The 23327-nt window shown below is 45.4% G+C and overlaps 1 protein-coding gene across 2 annotated transcripts in view; it reads right to left on the reverse strand.

Annotated features, from left to right (window-relative positions):
- Positions 1-23327, reverse strand: part of LOC110535495 (dihydropyrimidine dehydrogenase [NADP(+)]) — a 217402-nt gene that overhangs the window by 63628 nt on the left and 130447 nt on the right. For both annotated transcript variants that reach the window (XM_036935201.1, XM_036935202.1), the window contains 3 exons: positions 17411-17494; positions 8391-8511; positions 7668-7787 (listed from right to left, as the gene is read on the reverse strand). In XM_036935201.1, coding sequence (XP_036791096.1) covers positions 7668-7787; positions 8391-8511; positions 17411-17494 — 325 coding nt within the window. The remainder of the gene's footprint in view (positions 1-7667; positions 7788-8390; positions 8512-17410; positions 17495-23327) is intronic.

Below are 23327 nucleotides of genomic sequence, written 5' to 3' on the forward strand. Positions count from 1 at the left end.
TCGGCTATTCCGAGGCCTTCCAACATTAACGTTATGCGTTATGACCTGCAAATGGATGCAATTGACTACAAAAGTAGGAGGAGGGAGTTGGGCATTAATGCCTCAAACACCGACATGCGTCTAACGCTAGCTAACTCCTCTCCCGGTTTCCATCCCATGAATCCCATCTCATCCCAGGGAAAATGTTTAGGGGGCATCTCGGCACATTAGTTCATACAGGCAGAGATAATGTGGCTTAACATTGGATCTGTGAATTAGGCATTGGCTTAGGAACCAATCCCCTCAGCCAAAACCTGTTCTTCTCTCAGCCGGCACAGCCCTGTTCCCCCGCCATCATTACCCAGCGCTCACGTCTGCAGAGCAGCAGAGCCTTCCAGAATGACAATCACTACTCCTCTCCCCCACCCGCTTCTCTCTCTCTCCCTTTCTCTCTTTGTTTCTCTCTCTCCTCCGTAGAATGCCTCAGCCATGGAGCGAAACACCAAGACCTCTTATTACCCAGGACACACTGACACAGAGGTGTACTGTACTTAGCGCTAGATTACAGAAAGACTGTAGTGGAGCAGAAACACAACCACCAACCTCTGTCTTTCTCTCACCTTCTAGTTAGTTACATCACGTAGCCAGACAAATAAGGGGAAAAAAGGAGGAGGGGTATATTTATTTTGTTTACTTTATGTTCTGTAAACTGTGAGTAATGTGTTAAAAAAAAAAAAGTGTATTGTACTATTCTTACTGTGTATATATTTCCAAACTATTGTTTGACTTTTTATTACTTATTTGTGAACATTTCTGATAATGTCTACTGCACTGTTGAAGAGAGCTTGCAAGTAAGAATTTCTCTCTCTGTCCTTCTCACTGTCTCTCTCCTTCTCACTCTCTCTCTCTCTGTCTGTCTGTCTCCTCTCTCTGTCTGTCTGTCTGTCTGCTCACTCTGTCTGTCTGTCTCCTCACTCTGTCTGTCTGTCCCCTCACTCTGTCTGTCTGTCTCCTCACTCTGTCTGTCTGTCTCCTCACTCTGTCTGTCTGTCCGTCTGTCTCCTCACTCTGTCTGTCTGTCCGTCTGTCTCCTCACTCTGTCTGTCTGTCCGTCTGTCTCCTCCCTCTCTCTGTCTGTCCGTCTGTCTCCTCTCTCTGTCTGTCTGTCCGTCTGTCTCCTCTCTCCGTCTGCCTGTCCGCCTGTCTCCTCTCTCTGTCTGTCTGTCTGTCTGTCTGTCTGCTCTCTCTGTCTGTCTGTCTGCTCTCTCTGTCTGTCTGTCCGTCTGTCTGTCTGTCTGTCTGCTCTCTCTGTCTGTCTGTCTGCTCTCTCTGTCTGTCTGTCCGTCTGTCTGTCTGTCCGTCTGTCTGTCTGTCCGTCTGTCCGTCTGTCTCCTCACTCTGTCCGTCTGTCTCCTCACTCTGTCCGTCTGTCTCCTCACTCTGTCCGTCTGTCTCCTCACTCTGTCCGTCTGTCTCCTCACTCTGTCCGTCTGTCTCCTCACTCTGTCCGTCTGTCTCCTCACTCTGTCCGTCTGTCTCCTCACTCTGTCCGTCTGTCTCCTCACTCTGTCCGTCTGTCTCCTCACTCTGTCCGTCTGTCTCCTCACTCTGTCCGTCTGTCTCCTCTCTCTGTCTGTCTGTCTGTCCGTCTGTCTGCTCTCTCTGTCTGTCTCCTCTCTCTGTCTGTCTGTCTGTCTGTCTGTCTCCTCTCTCTGTCTGTCTGTCTGTCTGTCTGTCTGTCTGCTCTCTCTGTCTGTCTGTCTGTCCGTCTGTCTGCTCTCTCTGTCTGTCTGTCTGTCCGTCTGTCTGCTCTCTCTGTCTGTCTCCTCTCTCTGTCTGTCTGCTCTCTCTGTCTGTCTGTCTGTCCGTCTGTCTGCTCTCTCTGTCTGTCTGTCTGCTCTCTCTGTCTGTCTGTCTGTCCGTCTGTCTGCTCTCTCTGTCTGTCTGTCTGTCCGTCTGTCTGCTCTCTCTGTCTGTCTGTCTGTCCGTCTGTCTCCTCTCTCTGTCTGTCTGTCTGTCCGTCTGTCTCCTCTCTCTGTCTGTCTGTCTGTCCGTCTGTCTCCTCTCTCTGTCTGTCTGTCTGTCCGTCTGTCTCCTCTCTCTGTCTGTCTGTCTGTCCGTCTGTCTCCTCTCTCTGTCTGTCTGTCTGTCCGTCTGTCTCCTCTCTCTGTCTGTCTGTCTGTCTGTCCGTCTCCTCTCTCTGTCTGTCTGTCCGTCCGTCTCCTCTCTCTGTCTGTCTGTCCGTCCGTCTCCTCTCTCTGTCTGTCTGTCCGTCTCCTCCCTCTGTCTGTCCGTCTCCTCCCTCTGTCTGTCCGTCTCCTCCCTCTGTCTGTCCGTCTCCTCCCTCTGTCTGTCCGTCTCCTCCCTCTGTCTGTCCGTCTCCTCCCTCTGTCTGTCCGTCTCCTCCCTCTGTCTGTCCGTCTCCTCCCTCTGTCTGTCCGTCTCCTTCTCTCTGACTCTCCGTCTCCTTCTCTCTGACTCTCCTTCTTTCTGACTCTCCTTCTCTCTGACTCTCCTTCTCTCTGACTCTCCTTCTCTCTGACTCTCCTTCTCTCTGACTCTCCTTCTCTCTGCCTCCCCTTCTCTCTGCCTCCCCTTCTCTCTGCCTCCCCTTCTCTCTGCCTCCCCTTCTCTCTGCCTCCCCTTCTCTCTGCCTCTCCTTCTCTCTGCCTCTCCTTCTCTCTGCCTCTCCTTCTCTCTGCCTCTCCTTCTCTCTGCCTCTCCTTCTCTCGGCCTCTCCTTCTCTCTGCCTCTCCTTCTCTCTGCCTCCCCTTCTCTCTGCCTCCCCTTCTCTCTGCCTCCCCTTCTCTCTGCCTCCCCTTCTCTCTGCCTCCCCTTCTCTCTGCCTCCCCTTCTCTCTGCCTCCCCTTCTCTCTGCCTCCCCTTCTCTCTGCCTCCCCTTCTCTCGCTCTCTCTCCCCTTCTCTCGCTCTCTCTCCCCTTCTCTCGCTCTCTCTCCCCTTCTCTCGCTCTCTCTCACCTTCTCTCTCTCTCTCACCTTCTCTCGCTCTCTCTCACCTTCTCTCGCTCTCTCTCACCTTCTCTCGCTCTCTCTCACCTTCTCTCTCCCCTTCTCCCAGTCTCTCTCTCTCCCCTTCTCTCTCTCTCCCCTTCTCTCTCTCTCCCCTTCACTCTCTCTCCCCTTCACTCTCTCTCCCCTTTGTCACTCTCTCTTCCCTTTGTCACTCTCTCTCCCCTTTGTCACTCTCTCTCCCCTTTGTCACTCTCTCTCCCCTTTGTCACTCTCTCTCCCCTTTGTCACTCTCTCTCCCCTTTGTCACTCTCTCTCCTCTGTCACTCTCTCTCCTCTGTCACTCTCTCTCCTTTGTCACTCTCTCTCCTTTGTCACTCTCTCTCCTTTGTCACTCTCTCTCCTTTGTCACTCTCTCTCCTCTTTGTCACTCTCTCTCCTCTTTGTCACTCTCTCTCCTCTTTGTCACTCTCTCCTCTGTCACTCTCTCTCTCCTCTGTCACTCTCTCTCCTCTTTGTCACTCTCTCTCCTCTGTCACTCTCTCTCCTCTTTGTCACTCTCTCACCACCTCTCTCAATTCAATTCAATTCAAAGGACTTTATTGGCATGGGAAACATATGTTTACATTGCCAATGCAAGTGAAATAGAATGAAAAAATGAACAGTAAACATTACACTCTCAAAACTTCCAAAGGAATAGAGACATTTCAAATGTCATAGTATGGCTATATACAGTGTTGTAACGATGTGCAAATTGTTAAAGTACAAAAGGGAAAATAAATAAAACATAAATATGGGTTGTATTTACAATGGTGTTTGTTCTTCACTGGTTGCCCTTTTCTTGTGGCAACAGGTCACACATTTTGCTGCTGTGATTACACACTGTTGTATTTCACCCAATAGACAGTATCAGAGTTTATCGAAATTGGATTTGTTTTTTAATTATTTGCGGGTCTGTGTAGTCTGAGGGAAATGTGTCTCTAATATGGTCATATATTTGGCAAGAGGTTAGGAAGTGCAGCTCAGTTTCCACCTCATTTTGTAGGCAGTGTGCACATAGCCGGTCTTCTCTTGAGAGGCATTTCTGCCTACGGCGGCCTTTCTCAATTACAAGGCTATACTCACTAAGTCTGTACATAGTCAAAGCTTTCCTTAATTTTGGGTCAGTCACAGTGGTCAGGTATTCTGCCACTGTGTACTCTCTGTTTAGGGCCAAATAGCATTTTAGTTTGCTCTGTTTTTATTAATTATTTCCAATGTGTCAAGTAATTATCTTTTTGTTTTCTCACTATTTGGTTGGGTCTAATTGTGTTGCTGTCCTGGTGCTCTGTGTGGGGCCTCTTCCTCTTCCTCTCTATTTCTCTCTTCTCCTCTCCATCTCTCTCTCTCTCATCCTCCCAACCCACTTCAAATAATCCCTCTGAAATGAGCTGTGGTTATGCCTGAGCATACCTCCCATTCTGCTAGCTAACCCTTGGAGTGGCCTGGTTCACTTCAAGATACTGCCTCCTTCTCAATTGTCTAAAAAAGTATCTCCTCTCCTCGCCTACAAGCCGTCATCTGGACTAATTGGAAGATACTTGACAGGTGAAAACAATATGGTAGATGCTCATCATTAGGCTGGCTTTCACCTGGTCAGTTCTTTCAGATCAATGCAGGTGTAGTAGATGGAGAAGATGAGGAACATACAGACTTTTAAGCCATTGAGAAAGGGAAAGTGATTATGGATCTCAGTGTTCGTACCTGCCCAGGGCAAAATCTTTTTCATGCTGTAATCTTTGAAAGTTCTACAAAGAAGTGCAAGGGCATCACATATCCTTTTTGATAAATTGACTGCATGGAACAAATGCACTTGCCAAAAGTCCATTTATATAAATGTATCAACAAAAGCAAACCGCTTTGCCTGGAAAACACCATTACCAACTGAAGGCAGTGACTATAATGTTTAGTTGGAAGCAGAAGCTATCATATACTGTATAGATCAAAGTCCCTTCATTGACTTGCTTTATGGCAGGCGGAAAACATCTAGGTGCAGAAAAACCTAACAAAACACAACGTGAAAAATGAAACATGTACGTCTAGTAAAAATGGTGTTTTCCTGGTGAAATGTCAAGCTTTACGTGGAGCGAGACTTCAAACCGAGCAGTTGACATTTGTGTCTGTTTGGCTTTGCGTTGGGCGTAGTAAATATAACTGGGGGGGGGGGACTGTGGGGGGTATAACAGAACGTCAAGGAAAACCTGACAGATAAGCCTTTAAACAGCATCTGATCTGACGCGCGCACACACACACACACACACACACACACTAACATGTACACACACTCACATTTACACTGAGCATAAAGTATAAAAAAAAGACTGTATAGTATGCTCTATTTGAAGTACTTTACTAGGGTATTGTAAAAGGTAGTAGCCTACTGTACATTATCTAACAGCCTGTTCACTTGGACTTGCTTTGCTCTCTGGTTGAACAGAAGTAGCGAGGAGGGGAGAAGGTGGGCCTAGTGTCCCTGCAGCGGTATTGGTAGGTGATAGATGCCTGCCTGCCTGCCTCTCCACTGGTGCCCCTGCACCACCACCCTACTCCTGGGGGATGCTCACAGGAGCCGGCAGCCATGGCTTAAATGGGAAAAAGATGACATTGAGTCATAAAAAAAAAAATATATATATATATATATATATATATAAAATACTGCTGCAATAGTTTCGCTATAAATTGTTAATGTACATTGCCTTCCTAAGGCTCCTTTTTCTCCTCTCACTGACGTTGATACGGTGGCTGAGGCTAGGGACTGAAATCGAGCTGAGAGAAAATAGGGATGAGGGCAGAGAGAGAGAGAGAGATAGATAGAGAGAGAGAGAGAGAGAGAGAGAGAGAGAGAGAAAGAGAGAGAGAGACTGGAGTGAAGAGAAAGGATGAATAGAAAGGCAGGAAGAGAGGGGGGAAGAAGGCGGGGGGGGGGGGGGGGGGGGGGGGGGGGGGTGTCCAACATCAGAGAGCCTTGGTCACAGCAGTTCACACAGGACTTCCTTATGGACACAATAGTGGCACTAGTCACACTGAAGGGCAGTGTCATAAGATAATGCTGCTATCTCATAAATGACAATAACAATGCAACAGCCAACAGGCCAGCAGTAGGGTTGTGGAACAGTGAGGTACACAGAGGGGCCAAGGTAAGAAACAGTATCTCCATGCATTATTAAGTCAGTCAGTGTACCATGTCTCCACCAATAGGAGGGTTACATTCTGTTGTTCTCTCAAACCAGGATTGGTTGGAAGTGAGGTGATATGAGAGTGGGAATCGATCTAAATGAAGGAAACAAGGAAAACTAAAGAACCATTTTTGAAGACATTTACAGTACAGTAGTTCTCATATAGTTGTATTTGTCCATCATATAAGATCACTACAATGACAGTATAATGTGATTTGATGTGGCCTATACCTCTTTACAGACCACACCTTCCACATGACACAGAGTGACTAACTCCAAAAGGCATGTTCATCTGAAATACATCAAATCTGAGAAGACTAGGAGGGGCAGTGTGTTCTCTTTTGAAGGCAGTAGATCTCTTCCCCTTTATAACGTCTTCATAGAAGAGATTTCCCTTTCACAGACAAAGTCAACATCTCATAGCAACCTCTGGCTCCTTTGTTTCAAGTCCCTGTGCACATCACTCAAACAGACTGAAAATGAGAATGAGCGCGTTTTACCCAAAAGGCTTTGCAAGTAAGAACTTTCCTTCTTTACAGGATACGATAATCAAACGGTTACGCTATGGGAGAAGAAGAACACGATATCAGGAAACAGATCTTCAAGAGAGAGCGTCATTGCAGAGATTGACCATACCTGTCATAGTCTGCCTAAATACTGCTTTTATCTCCATAGAATGTGTGTAATTACCACAGATGGAGACTGAGAACCAAGTAAATGCTTGACATACTGCACAATGAGCAAAAAACTATTATAAGCCAGGCTTTTCCTCATTGGCTGTGATTTCAAGGTTTCTTTTCAATAAAGGAAACCTGACTGACGGTGAAACTTCCATCCTACTGAGAGAAAGAGATGCTTACACGAGACTGACAGTAAACACTGTAAAACACCTTAAAACATGAGATCCTAATACAATATCCAGTACACCACCAGAATATCCAGTGCACAGAAAAACATTTAACCCCCCCCCCCAAAAAAAAGGTTTTTCTGGTAATTACACACCAAGTTTCCACATCAAATAATCAACATTTGCTTGTATACACACCTTCCAGACATCTCACTCAGTCTAAAACAATATGTCTAACTGTAAAAGAAAAGTGGGTGCTCTCAGTCCCTCTCGGAATGATTGTGGCAGGTTGTTGCAGTCGCCCTTCATTCAGCCGCTCCCATTTCATCCCAGTAGAGCAGAGGAAGCATTAGAGGCACTTTCAGACTCATTCTGGTCCATATGTCACTGCTATTAGAGACAGTGTCCAGCCTCAGAGCCTCAGTGTCTCGCAAAGCACAGCCCCGATAAAAACAGCAGTGGAGAGGACCAAGACCACAGCATTTAAACTACAGCACACCCCTTTAAACCCCCACACGCTGGCACACACACACACACACACACACATATTCTGGCTGTTCCGGCCCGGAGGGAGTGGTGGTGGTGGTGGTGGGGGGGGGGGGGGGGGGGGGGGGGGGGGGGGCAGAGGGAAAAGCAGCAAGTCAGACAACACTTACCAGACACGCCGCCATATGTGGTTCTCTTGCCACGGCCAATGCCAGGCCAAGGAGTGCCGTCTGCCTTGAGCCCCATCAGCCCAGATACCGTGTTGGTTGCTGTGACGCCATCTGCACCACCTGCAGGGACACGTTTAGTCATTAGCTGTGGGGGAACGGGCACAGGGCTCGGCTACGCCAGCCAAACCCAGGGCCAAATCAACCAGCACCTTAAAGGGTCCTGCAGTGCACTGTGGAGCACAGCAGGGCGTCTGTTTAGATGCCTGTGGACTTTCACTGTGCCAAGTAATTCCATTAGTGTCTCTATGTTGTTTGGGGTTGTGTCTATCACTTGGCTTTCAAACGAAAATGATGCAGAAGTGTTGTGTGGGAGAAAGAGAACACGTTCATATGAGGCTGCTACGGTCACTACATGAAGCTAGCTGACTGTAAACTACCAGTTACATTCTAGGGTGGTCAGGACGAAACTATTATGCACAGTTCATGTAAGTCCATCTATGGAAAAAAAATGAACATCAAAAAGAAACAAAACAACAAATCATTTGAGTACAGCATATTCAATGAACATTGACTTTAGGTTTATCCTAAATGGCATTTTATGCCCTACACAGTGCACTACCTTTGACAAGAGCCTTATAGGGGTTTGGTCAAAAGTAGTGCGCTACATAAGGAATAGGGTACCATTTGGGACTTAGCCTAAGTAAGTGGGGCTAGTTAGCGTACCTTCGTGTGCTGCCATGGCTATATCCACAATGTTGGTGACGTTTGGGGTCAGTTTGGCGAAGAAGGGGATCTGGACAGCTTGTCTCACCCAGCGGCAGATGTTACGCACCAACTCTGTATCCTGAGGAACAAACAGACAAATAAAGGACAATAAGAGAGGGATGGCGATGGTGGTAAACGAGTGTAGCCGACTGAGTGAGGTGAGAGAAGAGAAGGGGTTGGAGTTGCATAATGCTACCGGTCTGTTATCTGTTGGAACTTGGGAGTGCATGGGTAGAAAATAGTCATGGTTTCTGAAGAAGCCCCACTACGGTAAGGTGTCCCAAATGTCACCCTATTCTGTATATGAGCCCTGGTGAAAAGTAGTAATTCTCCATTTGGGATGCAGACTCAGGTTTTCACATGGATGCCACACTGTTAAATCATTAGCACGTCTCATCTAAAACAGGTTGGCTGATGAGGTGGCATTACCAATGGGCAGAGGGAGGATCTGTTTAGGGTTTTTACCCCCAGAAAATCTAATACAAAATCAAATGTATCACCATCATCCCTTTCAACATGCCTGTAATGGTGAAGCATATTATAAAGTTTAGTCAGTATTTCTCTGTTTTACAGATATCTAAACCCAACTTCAAATCCGTTAATCATTTGTTGTTTGGAGCCCCCTATTGCACCCGGCTCCTTATATTGAGCACTACTTTTGACCATAGCTCTATAGAGCATGTTATTATTACAGAGGCTCTTGTGTACTTCTGTACTTCACTGTTAGTCAGCCCTCCCTCCTTCCTCTCTTCATCTGTGATGCGCCTTTCTTCTCTCACCTCATTTTGTTTCCCTGTTCTTCTCTTTCTCTCTCTCTCAGCCCTCTTCTCACCCAGTCATCTCTCTCTCACTCTGATCCTCTCTCCATCACCTCTTTATTTCAGAGGAAATGGGCTTATTTTTTGACATATCCAATAACTGTTGGTATATACAGCCTTGAGCAATGGGTTTTACTCTACTGTATAAAGAAGTGATATTTACAAGGTCTGTGTGCAAAGCAGATTGAGCACTGAGGTCAGTCTCTCACACGGACTAAAGGTTAGCATTTTATTTTTTAAACCATTAGCAATAAATGGATTTGTAAAAAAATTTATATAAAAAAATGGAGGGTCCTGAAAGAAAGAAAATACATTTCCCTCTGACTGAATATTTCCTTTCTATTTCCAGGTCATGCTGTGTGATTCAGTAGCACATCAAAAATAACAGCTTTTTGTAGAATGATATTTGGCCTGCGTCTGAACATATACTTTAAGAGTGGCACTGAGGGGTGAGGTGTGGGGAAGGGGGAGAAGGGGTGAGGTGTGGGGGAGGTGGGACTAGGGGTGAGGTGTGGGGGAGGGGGATAAGGGGTGAGGTGTGGGGGAGGGAGGACTAGGGGTGAGGTGTGGGGGAGGGGGGATAAGGGGTGAGGGAGGGGGGGATAGGGGTGCAGTGTGGGGAGAGGGGATAGGAGTGCGGTATGGGTGGATTGGGGTTAGGGGTGAGGTGTGGGGGGGATAGGGGTGCGGTGTGGGGGGAAGGGATAGGGGTGCGGTGTGGGGGGAGGGGATAGGAGTGCGGTGTGGGGGGATTGGGGATAGGGGTGAGTTGTGGGGGAGGGAGACTATGGGTGAGGTGTGGGGGTGGGGGACTAGGGGTGAGGTGTGGGGGGATAGGGGTGAGGTGTGAGGGGATAGAGGTGTGGTGTGGGGGGAGGGGATAAGGGTTAGGTATGGGCGAGAGGTATAGAGGTGCGGTGTGGGGGGGTAGGGTTGAGGTGTGGGGGGGATAGGGGTGCGGTGTGGGGGGAGGGGATAAGGGTTAGGTGTGGGGGAGGGGGATAGGGGTGTGGGGGAAGGGGATAGGTGATGGGTGAGGCATGGGGGAGAGGGACTAGGGGTGAGGTGTGGGGGGAGGGGGTAGGGGGGAGGTGTGGGAGAGGGGGGATAGGGGTGAGGTGTGTGGGAGGGGAATAGGGGTGAATATAATCACATTGGTGCCTAAAAATATGCCAAATGAATTCTAAGGGTGGACAAGAGGGTATAGGGAAGGTTACTCCATAGGAGACAATACAATTCACTTCCAGGATTTGGATAAGATATTAGATTTATGCACTTGTGTCTCTAGCAAGTGCCATCCATAGCAATTTGACTTGATTTATTCAAGACTTACAAACAGTGTATAAACAAGAGTGGAGAGGAGGGTTCAACCAGTCCACTCCCATCTACCTGCCTGCCAAAGACAGATAGAGAGAGAGAGAGAGACAGAGAGAAAGAGAGAGAGGCCTTATATCTGGGCTCCCTAGAGATGGTTGATAGCGCTGGCTGCTTTCCTGGGGAGATTCATTGGATAGATATTTCTGATCCTGCACACAGCCAATGTATCAGAAATACTTGAAGCAGTGGATGTATTTCTAGGTTGATTTGTAGGTTGAGTAAGTATCAGTGTACAAAGGTGGGAATGAGTGGATATGCAGACTGTGCTACAATGATGTAATTACTAGCTAAACCTTCGACGAAGAGGACCTTCAGTGGATTCTACATGTATTCGTGTCATGGATGCAATTGGCATTGGCTGTAGTCATAGAATAGCTGATTATTTTGAGATAAAAATAAAATACTTATTAGCTTGATGTGTATGATAATATTTCTCTTTGAGAAAGAGCAGAGACAGAGATACTCTCTAATATTCTCGAACCAGGCAGCCCCGGCCGCCACACAGGAAGAAGAGGGACTAAAACCAATCCTCCCAGAGGGTCATGGGAAATTGCATTATGGCTACTTCAGCACAAGAGGCTGGGTCATGGCCTCCAGCCAAGCACCATTGCCCAACCAGATGCTGCTTGTAAGAACCCTGCTCTCACAGAGGTGGAGCTCTCCCTGCCAGGCATGCCTGGGCCCTTGACAGACAGCTTATTACACAGCAGATGGGGGCCAGGCCAGCTAGCACTCCAGTCTGTGGGGGACATAGGCCGTGGGGGGAGAATAAGGGTGGAGGGCAGAGGGAGGAGGGAGGGGCAGAGGAGGCTAAACCTAAGCCCAAGCCCCCTCCTATTGCAGTTTGCCTGTACAACATATTCTGCTTGGCTGGAGAGACGAAGCACCTGTTTGACAGGCCTGTTACTGGTTCTGGCAAGGGAGACATTCTGTGTCTCTTCTCTATGAGAGCAGGTCTTAGAGAAGACCCTGTTGTACCTCTGCGCTCTGAGACCATTACCTGAAGGTCTGGCAGAGAGGGAGCGGAGGGTGTGACGAGCTACAAACATGCTGTCAACATGAAAAACACGCAGGTGTCGTACTGTGGATTCTACAATGGGCATGATTCCCAGAGGAGAGCAGGACCACCAGTGATGGGGCACACCGAGGATTGTATCATTCCAGGTTCCATCAGAACGGAATGAACACATTCCAAAACACTAATCCCTCTTGACTGACTGACTGATTGTAACAGTACAGAAGGGGCCATGATGATGAAAATCAAATAAGGGGCACTAGCCGTTAAGGAGGGGAGGTCTAGTATGAAATGAAAAGAGTTGGTGGAAAGGGTACTTGACGGACATTTTTTACGTATTTCTTTCTTTTCCTTTCTCCCGGTGAGCTGTTTCCGCGGGGCAAGCTGGCATGTGGATTAGTTTCAGCACGACGGGCGGCCCCAGCGGAGGAGCGTGTGTGTGTAGAGGGAGAGGAGAAGGGGAGGTGTATCACCCCCAGGCAGGGTTGTGGAGGGGGTGAGGGCTGTTGAGACAGCCCAGCCCGCCAGAGAGGGGGGTGGGTTACCACAGGCTTACACCTGAAATTTTAATTTTACAGAGCAAGGTCACAAGAGGTCAGCTCTCTCGTTAACAACCCCAGACTCTCAACGGGAGAGCGGGTGAGTGTGTGTGTGTGTGTGTGTGTGTATGATGGAAGCTGTTTGTCACCAGGCTGCATGTTCAAAGGGGGCTGAATATAGCTCGGGGAGGAGGCTTCGGTTTTAATTTGTGAATCGGAGGAGTGGAAAAGCGGTATCAAAGGGAAGGAGGGAAAAGAGGATGTATGGAGGAGTGTTATGGAAGGGAAGGAGGGAAAAGAGGATGTATGGAGGAGCGTGATGGAAGGGAAGGAGGGAAAAGAGGATGTATGGAGGAGCGTTATGGAAGGGAAGGAGGGAAAAGAGGATGTATGGAGGAGCGTTATGGAAGGGAAGGAGGGAAAAGAGGATGTATGGAGGAGCGTTATGGAAGGGAAGGAGGGAAAAGAGGATGTATGGAGGAGCGTTATGGAAGGGAAGGAGGGAAAAGAGGATGTATGGAGGAGCGTTATGGAAGGGAAGGAGGGAAAAGAGGATGTATGGAGGAGCGTTATGGAAGGGAAGGAGGGTAAAGAGGATGTATGGAGGAGCGTTATGGAAGGGAAGGAGGGTAAAGAGGATGTCTGGAGGAGTGTTATGGAAGGGAAGGAGGGAAAAGAGGATGTCTGGAGGAGTGTTATGGAAGGGAAGGAGGGAAAAGAGGATGTATGGAGGAGCGTTATGGAAGGGAAGGAGGGAAAAGAGGATGTCTGGAGGAGCGTTATGGAAGGGAAGGAGGGAAAAGAGGATGTATGGAGGAGCGTTATGGAAGGGAAGGAGGGAAAAGAGGATGTCTGGAGGAGCGTTATGGAAGGGAAGGAGGGAAAAGAGGATGTATGGAGGAGCGTTATGGAAGGGAAGGAGGGAAAAGAGGATGTATGGAGGAGCGTTATGGAAGGGAAGGAGGGAAAAGAGGATGTATAGAGCGTTATGGAAGGGAAGGAGGGAGAAATGACTAACCTGTGGTTGCTGAGGCAAACGTGAATAAGAGATATGAGATAACGGAACCAAAGTCTACCTTCCTTCGAGCTAGACACTGTCTGTCTTAACCACTCACTCATTAGACTGCACTCACTAACCACATTATAATGAGACGTGTGATCAAATGAAAAATCATGACAACTGCCATCAAATGAGAATGAAACTCGTACAAAAAACATTGTGATAATTACATTGTGATAAACACTTAAAGGCCAAGTACAACCTCATCATCGCTTCTAAATAAAGTGAAGCCGGGTTCAGAAGGGAAACCCAAGTGTGGTCGCATCAGCTGATCGCATCAGAGTCCTTCAATAAGCTCATGTTGCAAGGTTTGGCTGCTACAGGGTTGTCATTGATTGCGAGGATCAACCATGTTGCTGCTCTACTGTTGTCAATAGCCGGCTACAAACTAGCTAGCTAAGTAGAATTAGTCTATCATATCTATTGTATACTTTCTGTTTTCCCAATGCCAGTTTTGGGGCATAGTCTGTTCTCTCGGCCAACATACCCCATCACCCCTAACTTTAACCGAAAACGTTTTCCCTCAGATTTCAAGTTATCACCTTGAACCTTAGTGGGGAAGCTGACACTGTAGCGTGTTGCATTGAATAACCAGGGCTTGCTTTTAGCTTCCAGCCATGTGGATTGGCTCCTGATTCTAGCATTACCTAGATCCTGTGGGCTTGCTAAACACCCAAATGGTCGATCCGCTGTTGACGATCAAGCGTCAATCACCTCTAACGTAAACGTTCTGTCAGAGAGCTTATTTCAGACACACTAACATGCAGGCTTATTCTAGCAATCTATGGGGTCTATTTCTTCTCGTTACCAGGTCGTCATCTATTCTTCTCTCATGACTTACCGGCATACACTATTAGGCGTAAGCTTCAGCTCAGGTACTCTATGTTGTAGGCCTAGGTTTACATTATCACGTCACTTTCACTGTGCACTCTGTGCATGTATCAGTAGTGACATTAGGCTATTTGGATAGCACAGGTGGGTTATATGTAGCTACCATTTTAGTTTTCGCTTCTGGGGGTTTGTTCGTGTTATGCAATTTAAATGGTATGTCATGGCCACTGCAGCAGTCATTGTCTGGTCTTCCCTCCGTACGATGTATTCTGTTATATAACCATATATGTCTTTTCTATTCCAAATTTCCGTTTGGAAAGGAAGCCTTTCTTTATTATGGTCCAATAGCAGGGATTCAATTAATCTCGGCTGTCAGGACCCTTCGGTGGGTAGTCTGCTCAGGGATCCATCTTTCCGCCTACTCTTCATGGCCTACGGAGAAGCGACCACCGTGCATACCAAGAGTATCTCTCCTCTCTCAGTAGCACAAGTTTGAGTTAACTTAAGGCAATAGTGCTGGGTTGATGTTGCGCTTGCTAGAGGCGGTCTGTTTGATGGCGTTTATGGGTTCTTCAGTCTGAAATGCACAACATTCCATATAGCATATCGTGCCCACCTCCTGTAGTTATTTTAGCATCTTTATATGATGCTTAGGTCTGGCAGTGAGCTACCCTGAAGGAGCAGAGCCCTAATGCCAAGACCACGAGTTGTAATAGTTTCTAATAAAGGGTTAAACGTCCACGTGGTGTATCCGTTCTGAATTAGATTTTTTATTTTATTTTTACAACAAAATGTTAAACTACTCATCTTCAAAAGATAACAGTACAGTGGCTACCGTTGGTTATATAATCCGAGGGAGCAGTTGTGAGTGACTGATTGAAATGGCATATTAATAAGACATTCAAATGAGATTTCCCTACCATTTCCATAGCGTCAGAACGAATGTTTTTCCCGCTGTTGCGTTGAGAGGTGGCACCGCCGCCACGCACGCGGAGCGGTCGGGGTGTGATGGAATGATATTGCCTCCCTCTCTTTAGTTCACTCCGAGGTTACCTGCCTGCGGGCACATGGCTTTGATTAGCTTTTTGTCTTACAGCAGAAAATCTAACGGCAGAGGGGATATAACTCTGGAAATTTACGGCTACTGTGAGAGAAAATAGCTTTGTCTCCTTCCCCGGTTATAGACGGGAACTCGTTCGTTCGTACGTTCGTTTCATTCATTCCCCTCTCCTCCGCGGGCCTGGGGTGGGACTCAAGTCAAGATGGTAAGATTGGAAAGCTGTGATTTTCATTCTTTGCCTTTATCCGTATCCAGATAACTAAGGCCTTTAGGTTGTGGTATAGTATAGTAACTTGCTGTGTGCTGTTTCAGGCACATACAGTAACAGCACTCATCACTTACTGTACTGTATATCACACACTGCTTTAGTCACTGTGCTGTTTATAGCAGACTTGTTTCATCATTAGTGATGTGGAGCTACAAGCTAAACCTTCCTCTCCCACTCAATACACATGCGTACTGTACTGTACATCCACATACACTGAGAGGGCATGGTATCCTGTGCCTAAGGATACATTGTATTGCTCCCATCCAAAATGAGAGCTAAGTGGAGGCTCAGAGCATTTTGAGATCAACTCTAGGCAGGATTGGTAGGCTACAAGCTACACTACAGCTGTAAAGCTACAATATCCCAATACCATCAGCGTACGGAATATCAGTCTTCAGATAGTATAGTATATTTAAACTCTTTGACATATTTTTAACCCGTTAAAAGTCAGAACAGCCTGCCGTGCTGTAAACTGATGAGGGTTGGTATTAACCTCCTGAGCGGAGAGGTGTGATACTCTGTGATAGCCGGGCTTTTAAAAAAGGCCCCTTCCGTCCTCTTCCAGAGCAGCACTACTCTGCGTTTTAATGACCTTGTTTTAACGTTAAGACATGGTGGTGTTAGAGAGTCAGGTAGGTAGAGTAGAGAGTCCTGTTACTGACTTGACCACCGCACCGCCGGGCTACGAGCAGTTAGACGACAGGCCGTGTCACACATGTTCAAGTCAAAAGCACAACTGACCCTCACAGAGAGACAGGCTAATGTGTAAACATTTAGATAGGCTGCTAGCAAAAGAAGGTTCTCACATATCGTCTCTGACATTAAAACGGTGAGTCTAGACAGTGTGAGGGAATGTGTGTGGTCGTCTACCGGTGGACAACATGGTGTACGGTTGGGGTTAAGAGCAGAAAAAATAATAAGAAAAGAAGCAATGTCCGTCAAAAAAATAAAAGATACAATTAAAAGAGAACACGTCAAACAGCCAAAGGCTTATTTAAAACTTACATTATATTCCCTGGTGACTTGATCTGCCCAGCCCATCTCATATTCCATACTGATGACATGCATCAAGCGAACAAATAGAAGTGTTGACTACAGTCACATGCTCGAACCGTTTAACTAAAACGCTACATTAAACTCAGACAATGCAGCATCTCATTTGAGAGAAGCCAAGTCAGATAGAGAAGGATTGCCCCGTATGGATTATTACAATCATTAAATGTTTCCACTAAATGTGAAATTATAGAAAGATGTGTATTTTAGGAGGGCGCTGAGGAGACGTCGACGCTCCATTGGAGTGGAGTCAGTCTCCATTAAACCCGAATAAACGCTCCAACCCACTCCTTCAGTGGTTTTCATTGCCTGTGTCCCACCTCGTACCAGATCACGCACCCCCTTTTACTCCTCCTACACTGGGAAAAGCACCCAAGTGGATAGCTCCACCTTCGAGTCTGATTCGACACACCCTGAATATAATCACTCTCACACTGAGATATTCAGACAGTCATAGAGCTACAGCTACTCGCTCAGAAAATCTTCTAAAATCAGCCATGTTGAACTACCTCCACACTGCCGATGTAATGAACTACTGATATGCTGAATGCTATTTATCAGTCACCACCATGGCATCGTACAGTAGGAGTCAGTAGCAGAGCAACAGAGAGGAGTTGTTGACTCCGCTCAGCTGTAGTGGTAGAACAGTGGTTTCTCCGTGACAGAGCAGAGTCCATTAGAAAGCAGACTGTCTGGTGTATCTGACAGTGTGATCATTCAATTTTTATAAGAGCTGTATCTAACCAGATGTTCACAAAAATAGGTGTGTAGTCGATACTTCAACTTGTAGTCAAGTGCAGTCTGAGTCTGAAGTCTGCATTGAGGCTTACAGCAGTTGAGAAGTCAGTGAGGCGTGCACTATGGCAACGTCAGTAGTAGAGTTGAGTCTTCAGTCAGTCAGTCAGTCAAAAAGGTGTTTGTTCACAGAGGCACACAGTAGTTGAGCTGAGGGCTTACCTGCCCACAGGCCAGTCCCATGCCCCTCTCCCCCATACCATGTGGGCAAGACAGATTCAACTCCAAGGCATCAGCTCCTGAGGCCTGTTGAAAGAATAACACAGGCAGAACCAGATCGTTATCACAAGCTTTTTTATATTTTTTTGATACAAATGATCACCATGAACACATTTTAATTAAATGGAAGATGCCATCACCTTTCCTTTTTGGGGGGAAAAACCAAGAGCTACAATATTATTCACATGCATTTGATTTGTTGTTCATGTCAAAAACCTGGGCAGATTTCATACCCCAAAATGTTCTCCCACGAATTCGGTTAAGGAATGGATCTTTTAACAATTCATTCACTTGCGTGCATTTCCGTGTTACACCATGTCGGATTGATATTCCATTTATTTACGCATCAACACCACAGCATGAAGTGGATGCGGATTTGCAGATGTACTGAAGATGCACACACACTGTACATTTACCCGAAATGCAATTCAATACAAAACAATGGAGACTGGAAAAAGAGGGCCCTAAAATAGATGAGACAAATTATAACTGTTTCGCATGGATCGGCATCAGATGACACTGTAACATGGACTGGTGGAGAGAGAGAGAGAGAGAGAGAGAGAGAGAGAGAGAGAGAGAGAGAGAGAGAGAGAGAGAGAGAGAGAGAGAGAGAGCGAGAGAGCAAGCGAGCGAGAGACTAGGGCGTCGAGTGAACGCATCGAGAGAAGAGCGGCGCGAGAGAAGCAACGGCTGAGCCGGAAAGGCATCTGACAGGCAATTACGTTTCCGTGGGGGCTTTAAAACACATCACAAGAGGGATTTAAACAATTACAAACAGCTCCACAAACCTGCCAGAGAGTCTCCAGCTGCGGATTTATGATTTGGCCTCAGACTGACAACCATTAGAGAGAGAGAAAAGAATAATAAGCATTTTAGCCTTACAAAGTGCACATTTCATGGTCAATTGAGGCCCAAACGCAGTCACAACATGGTCATAATGCATCGGGATCCCCAAAGCCAATTATCAATCATGTTTAATTTCACCCTTCTTCCTTAAGCCCTTCGTGGAGTAAAGGGAGGGGGTGGCCGGCGAATTTATTTTGTTCTATAGTCTTTTTTCCTCGCTCTCTCTCATTTCAGATCATAATAAACTTTGCGATGATATGTGAAGGAAGATGGTTGGGGGAGGTGTTTGATATTGTGGGCTCAGTTTAGAGAGCCAAGGATGAGGCGAGTGTATCATGTACACAACAGAGAACAGAGACTGTGTGTTAGACATGTCTTCATCCCATCCCCCCCAGCTCAGAGAGAGACAGAGAAAGAGAGAGAGAGAAACAGCTAGACAGAGACAGTTTTGTTAATTATCTATTTCACTTGCTTTGACAATGTAAACATGTGTTTCCCATGCCAATAAATCAATTTGAATTGAATTTAAATTAAGTTGAGAGAGAGAGACAGAGACAGAGAAAGAGCGAGAAAGAGAGAGAGAGAAAGAGCGAGAGCGAGAGCAAGAGAGAGAGAGAGAGAAAGAGCGAGAGCGAGAGAGAGAGAAAGAGCGAGAGCAAGAGCGAGAGAGAGAGAGAGAGAGAGAGAGAGAAAGAAAGAGAACATCCCTCTCCTCTCATCTCTGATCGGCTGTCTGCTCCAGGTTGCTGTGTCTGTCAGGCCGAGTGTGATGCATTCAATCGGATAGTTTTCTGTACCTTCCCCTCATGAATATCAGGAAGTGTAGGTGTTGGTCTCTATCTGAATCATACCAAGTTTTCCATGGAAATCCAACATGGACCTAGTTAGCTTTGTTCAGTAGGAGATATGCGAGCACCAAATTATGTAGACACGCCCAAATGTGCATAGCTTACCCCAGGCTTATCCACACAACATGTTTAGGCAACGCGCATGTGCAAAATATGAAATCAGCTCAATGCAACGAACGAAGCTAGGCAAAGCAGCGAGGCATATGCTGACCCTGTCCATTAACAGTGACTGGAGTCAGGAACGTGAGTCAACGATTTGAACGGAAGGGAAGGAAGGCATGAAAACCCAGGCGCCTTTCCTGAGATTTGGATGCAGTTTTAGCAAATGTTGATATTTTTTAGCATAAAAAACACCAGAATCATTGAGGAAAAACATGAAATAACAAAAAAGAATGAACATTGATCTACTCTGCCTACTCTGACCTCACATCACTGATCATTTAGAACCATTATGAGGGACAGTGCAGTACCATATTAGGACCTGCATTTTAGGGGTGCATACAAACACACACACACACACACACCAGAAAAAAACATGGAGAAAAGGGTACGACACTGTCAAAGCTGTAAACATCTTAAACCCGTCAAATCGCGCGTGCGCGCGCGCACAAACACACACACACACACACACACACACACACACACACACACACACACACACACACACACACACACACACACACACACACACACACACACACACACACACACACACACACACACACACACACACACAAAGAGAGAGAGAGAGAGAGACGGTATCACAGACTGTAGTATAGATACACTTGAACCCAATTATGAATTAGGCTCTACTCCAGCTGTATAAATTGTAAATGCGCAATGTATGAAGCAGGCCATGCGCATAGGAAATAAAGGCCAAGCATTGCATTAATATTTATATACTTTGTCCCAGGGGCGATAAAGCTCTGGTCAAAAGTAGTGCACTATTAAGGGAATTGGGTGCCATATGGGACAGATACTGTACATCGGGATCATGATCCAGGAGAGACCAGGAAGCAGAGAGGAGAGCTTCTAGAGGTTGAACGATACGCTCCATAACCAAGCCAGAGGCCGCCAAGCAGATATTTATGCAACCTGACACTGCCTTTGACATGGATTATCAACCCACAACTTGATAAGGGAAACATAACCTAGCACCGTCACAGACTCTAGAGCATCAATGTTGGTGTGATCTCCACGGGTATTACAAACAAGATATGAGCCATAAAAGTGCCTTAAGGACAGATACAGTCTATCTGTCTGTCGGTCTTTCTGACACCACATATGGACAAGCAGACAAAAAAAATGCATTTCTCGTGGCACCCTGAATGAAGTAATAGTTGTAGAAAATATATACAATACCGGTCAGAAGTTTTAGAACACTTACTCATTCATGGGTTTTTCTTTATTTTACTATTTTCTACATTGCAGAATAATAGTGAAGACATCAAAACTATGAAATAACACATATGGAATCAAGCAGTTACCAAATTTTTTTTTTTTATATTTCAAATAGCCACCCCTCACTTTGATGACAGCTTTGCACACTCTTGGCATTCTCTCAACAAGATTCATGAGGTAGTCACCTGGAATGCATTTCAATTAACAGGTGTGCCTTCTTAAAAGTGAATTTGTGGAATTTCTTTCCTTCTTAATGCGTTTGAGCCAATCAGTTGTGTTGTGACAAGGTAGGGGTGGTATACAGAAGATAGCCCTATTTGGTAAAAGGCCAAGTCCTTATTATGGCAAGAACAGCTCAAATAAGCAAAGAGAAACGACCGTCCATCATTACTTGACGACATGAAGGTCAGTCAATCTGGAAAAATAACTTTGAAATTTTCTTCAAGTGCAGTCGCAAAAACCATCAAGCGCTATGATGAAACTGTCTCATGAGGACCGCCACAATAAAGGAAGACCCAGAGTTACCTCTGCTGCAGAGGATAAATTCATTAGAGTTACCAGCCTCAGAAATTGCAGCCCAAATAAATGCTTCACAGAGTTCAAGTAACAGACACATTTCAACATCAACTGTTCAGAGGAGACTGTGAATCAGGCCTTCTTGATCGAATTGCTTCAAAGAAACCACCACCAAAGGACACCAATAAGAAGAAGAGACTTGCTTGGGCCAAGAAACACGAGCAATGGACATTGGAGATTTTTGGTTCTAACCGCCGTGTCTTCGTGAGACGCAGTGTGGGTGAACGGATGATGTACGCATGTGTATTTCGCACCATGAAGCACTGAGGAGGTGTTATGGTGTGGGGGTGCCTTGCTGGTGACATTGTCTGTGATTTATTTAGAATTCAAGGCACACTTAACCAGCATAGCTACCACAGCATTCTGCAGCGATACGCCATCCCATCTGTTTTGGGCTTAGTGGGACTATCATTTGTTTTACAACAGGGTCATTACCCAACACACCTCCAGGCTGTGTAAGGGCTATTTGACCAAGAAGGAGAGTGATTATATTATAAAAATAAACATAGAAATGCTACCAAATATTTTTTATTTAAACTTTTTTACAAATGATGAAGTCACTCATTGAAGTAAAGTACTTTAAGAATATGTTTTCATTTCAGTCTCCTCCATCTCCACTAACCAAAGCTAATGTTATGGATTTTTTCCCTATTAATAATGTAAAATTAACATCTGTACAGAAAGACTCATGTGAAGGCCAAATTACAGGAGGAGGAACTTCTTGATGCAATTAAAGCCTTTAATTCCAGGAAAACTCCAGGACTGGATGGCATACCAGAGGAGTTATACCAAACCTTTTTGATATACACAGAGGACTGTTATTTGCATGTTTTAACCACTCCTATATAAATGGAAGATTATCGGACAGGTAACAATAAGGTCTGATATGATTATTACTGAAACAGGATCCAAGTGGTATTCATAAAGATCCAGGCCATTCAAAAAATTGGAGGCCTCATACACTTCAGTGTTGTGATGCAGAAATTCTAGCAAAATGTTTGGCACATAGAATTAAAAAGGTATTGTCAGATATTATTCATCCTAATCAGACAATTTTTTTTACATGGACGGTACATTGGAGACAATATAAGACAAGTCCTGGAAACAATAGAATACTATGAAATATCGGGGAAACCAGGCCTGGTTTTCATAGCTGACTTTGAAAAGGCTTTTGATAAAGTATCACTGGAGTTAATGCCTGGAATATTTCAATTTTGTAGAATCTCTTATAAAATGGGTTAAAGTTATGTATAGTAACTCTAGGTGTAAAATAGTAAATAATGGCTACATCTCAGAAAGTTTAAAACTGTCAAGGGGAGTAAAACAGGGTTGTCCACTGTCGGCATATCTATTTATTACTGCCATCAAAATGTTAGCTTTTAAAATGAGATCCAATAATAACATTAAGGGATTAGAAATCCATGGCTTAAAAACAAAGGTGTCATTGTACGCTGATGATTCATGTTTTCTTTTAAAACCACAATTAGATTCCCTCCACAGCCTCAAAGGATTTTGATACTTTTTCTAACCTCCATGTATTAAAACCAAATTATGATAAGTGTACTAAATTACATGTTGGATCACTAAAAAAATGCAACTTTTACATTACTGTGTAGTTTACCAATAAAAGGGTCTGACGAGGATGTGGACATAGTCAGTATACATATCCAGAAAGAAAGAAATGATCTCACTCCAATACATTTTAATAGAAAGTCTTGCTACAATGGAAAGGAAAATACCTGTCTATTTGTGGAAAACTCACCTTGATTACCTCCTTAGTCATATCAGTTTACCTATTTGCTTATGGTCTTGCCTACACCTGCTTTTCAAATTATATGAAGAAAAAATATTCCATTTTATTTGGAATGGCAAGCCAGACAATTAAAAGGGCCTATTTATATAATGAATATGAATTTGGAGGGCAGAAATGATTAAATATTAAAGCATTTATGTCAAGTAAAAAGGCACTGAGTTTGAAGGTAGGCCTTGAAATACATCCATAGGTACACCTCCAATGGACTCAAATGATGTGGATCAGCGTAACAAAAGCTTCTAAAGCCATGACATCATTTTGGGGAATGTTCCAAGCTGTTTACAGGCACAGTCAACTTAGTGTATGTAAACTTCTGACCCACTGGAATTGGGTTACAGTGAATTATAAGTGAAATAATCTGTCTGTAAACAATTGT

This window comes from Oncorhynchus mykiss, chromosome 11, assembly GCF_013265735.2.
Source record: "Oncorhynchus mykiss isolate Arlee chromosome 11, USDA_OmykA_1.1, whole genome shotgun sequence".
In the NCBI taxonomy this organism is placed as follows: domain Eukaryota; kingdom Metazoa; phylum Chordata; class Actinopteri; order Salmoniformes; family Salmonidae; genus Oncorhynchus; species Oncorhynchus mykiss.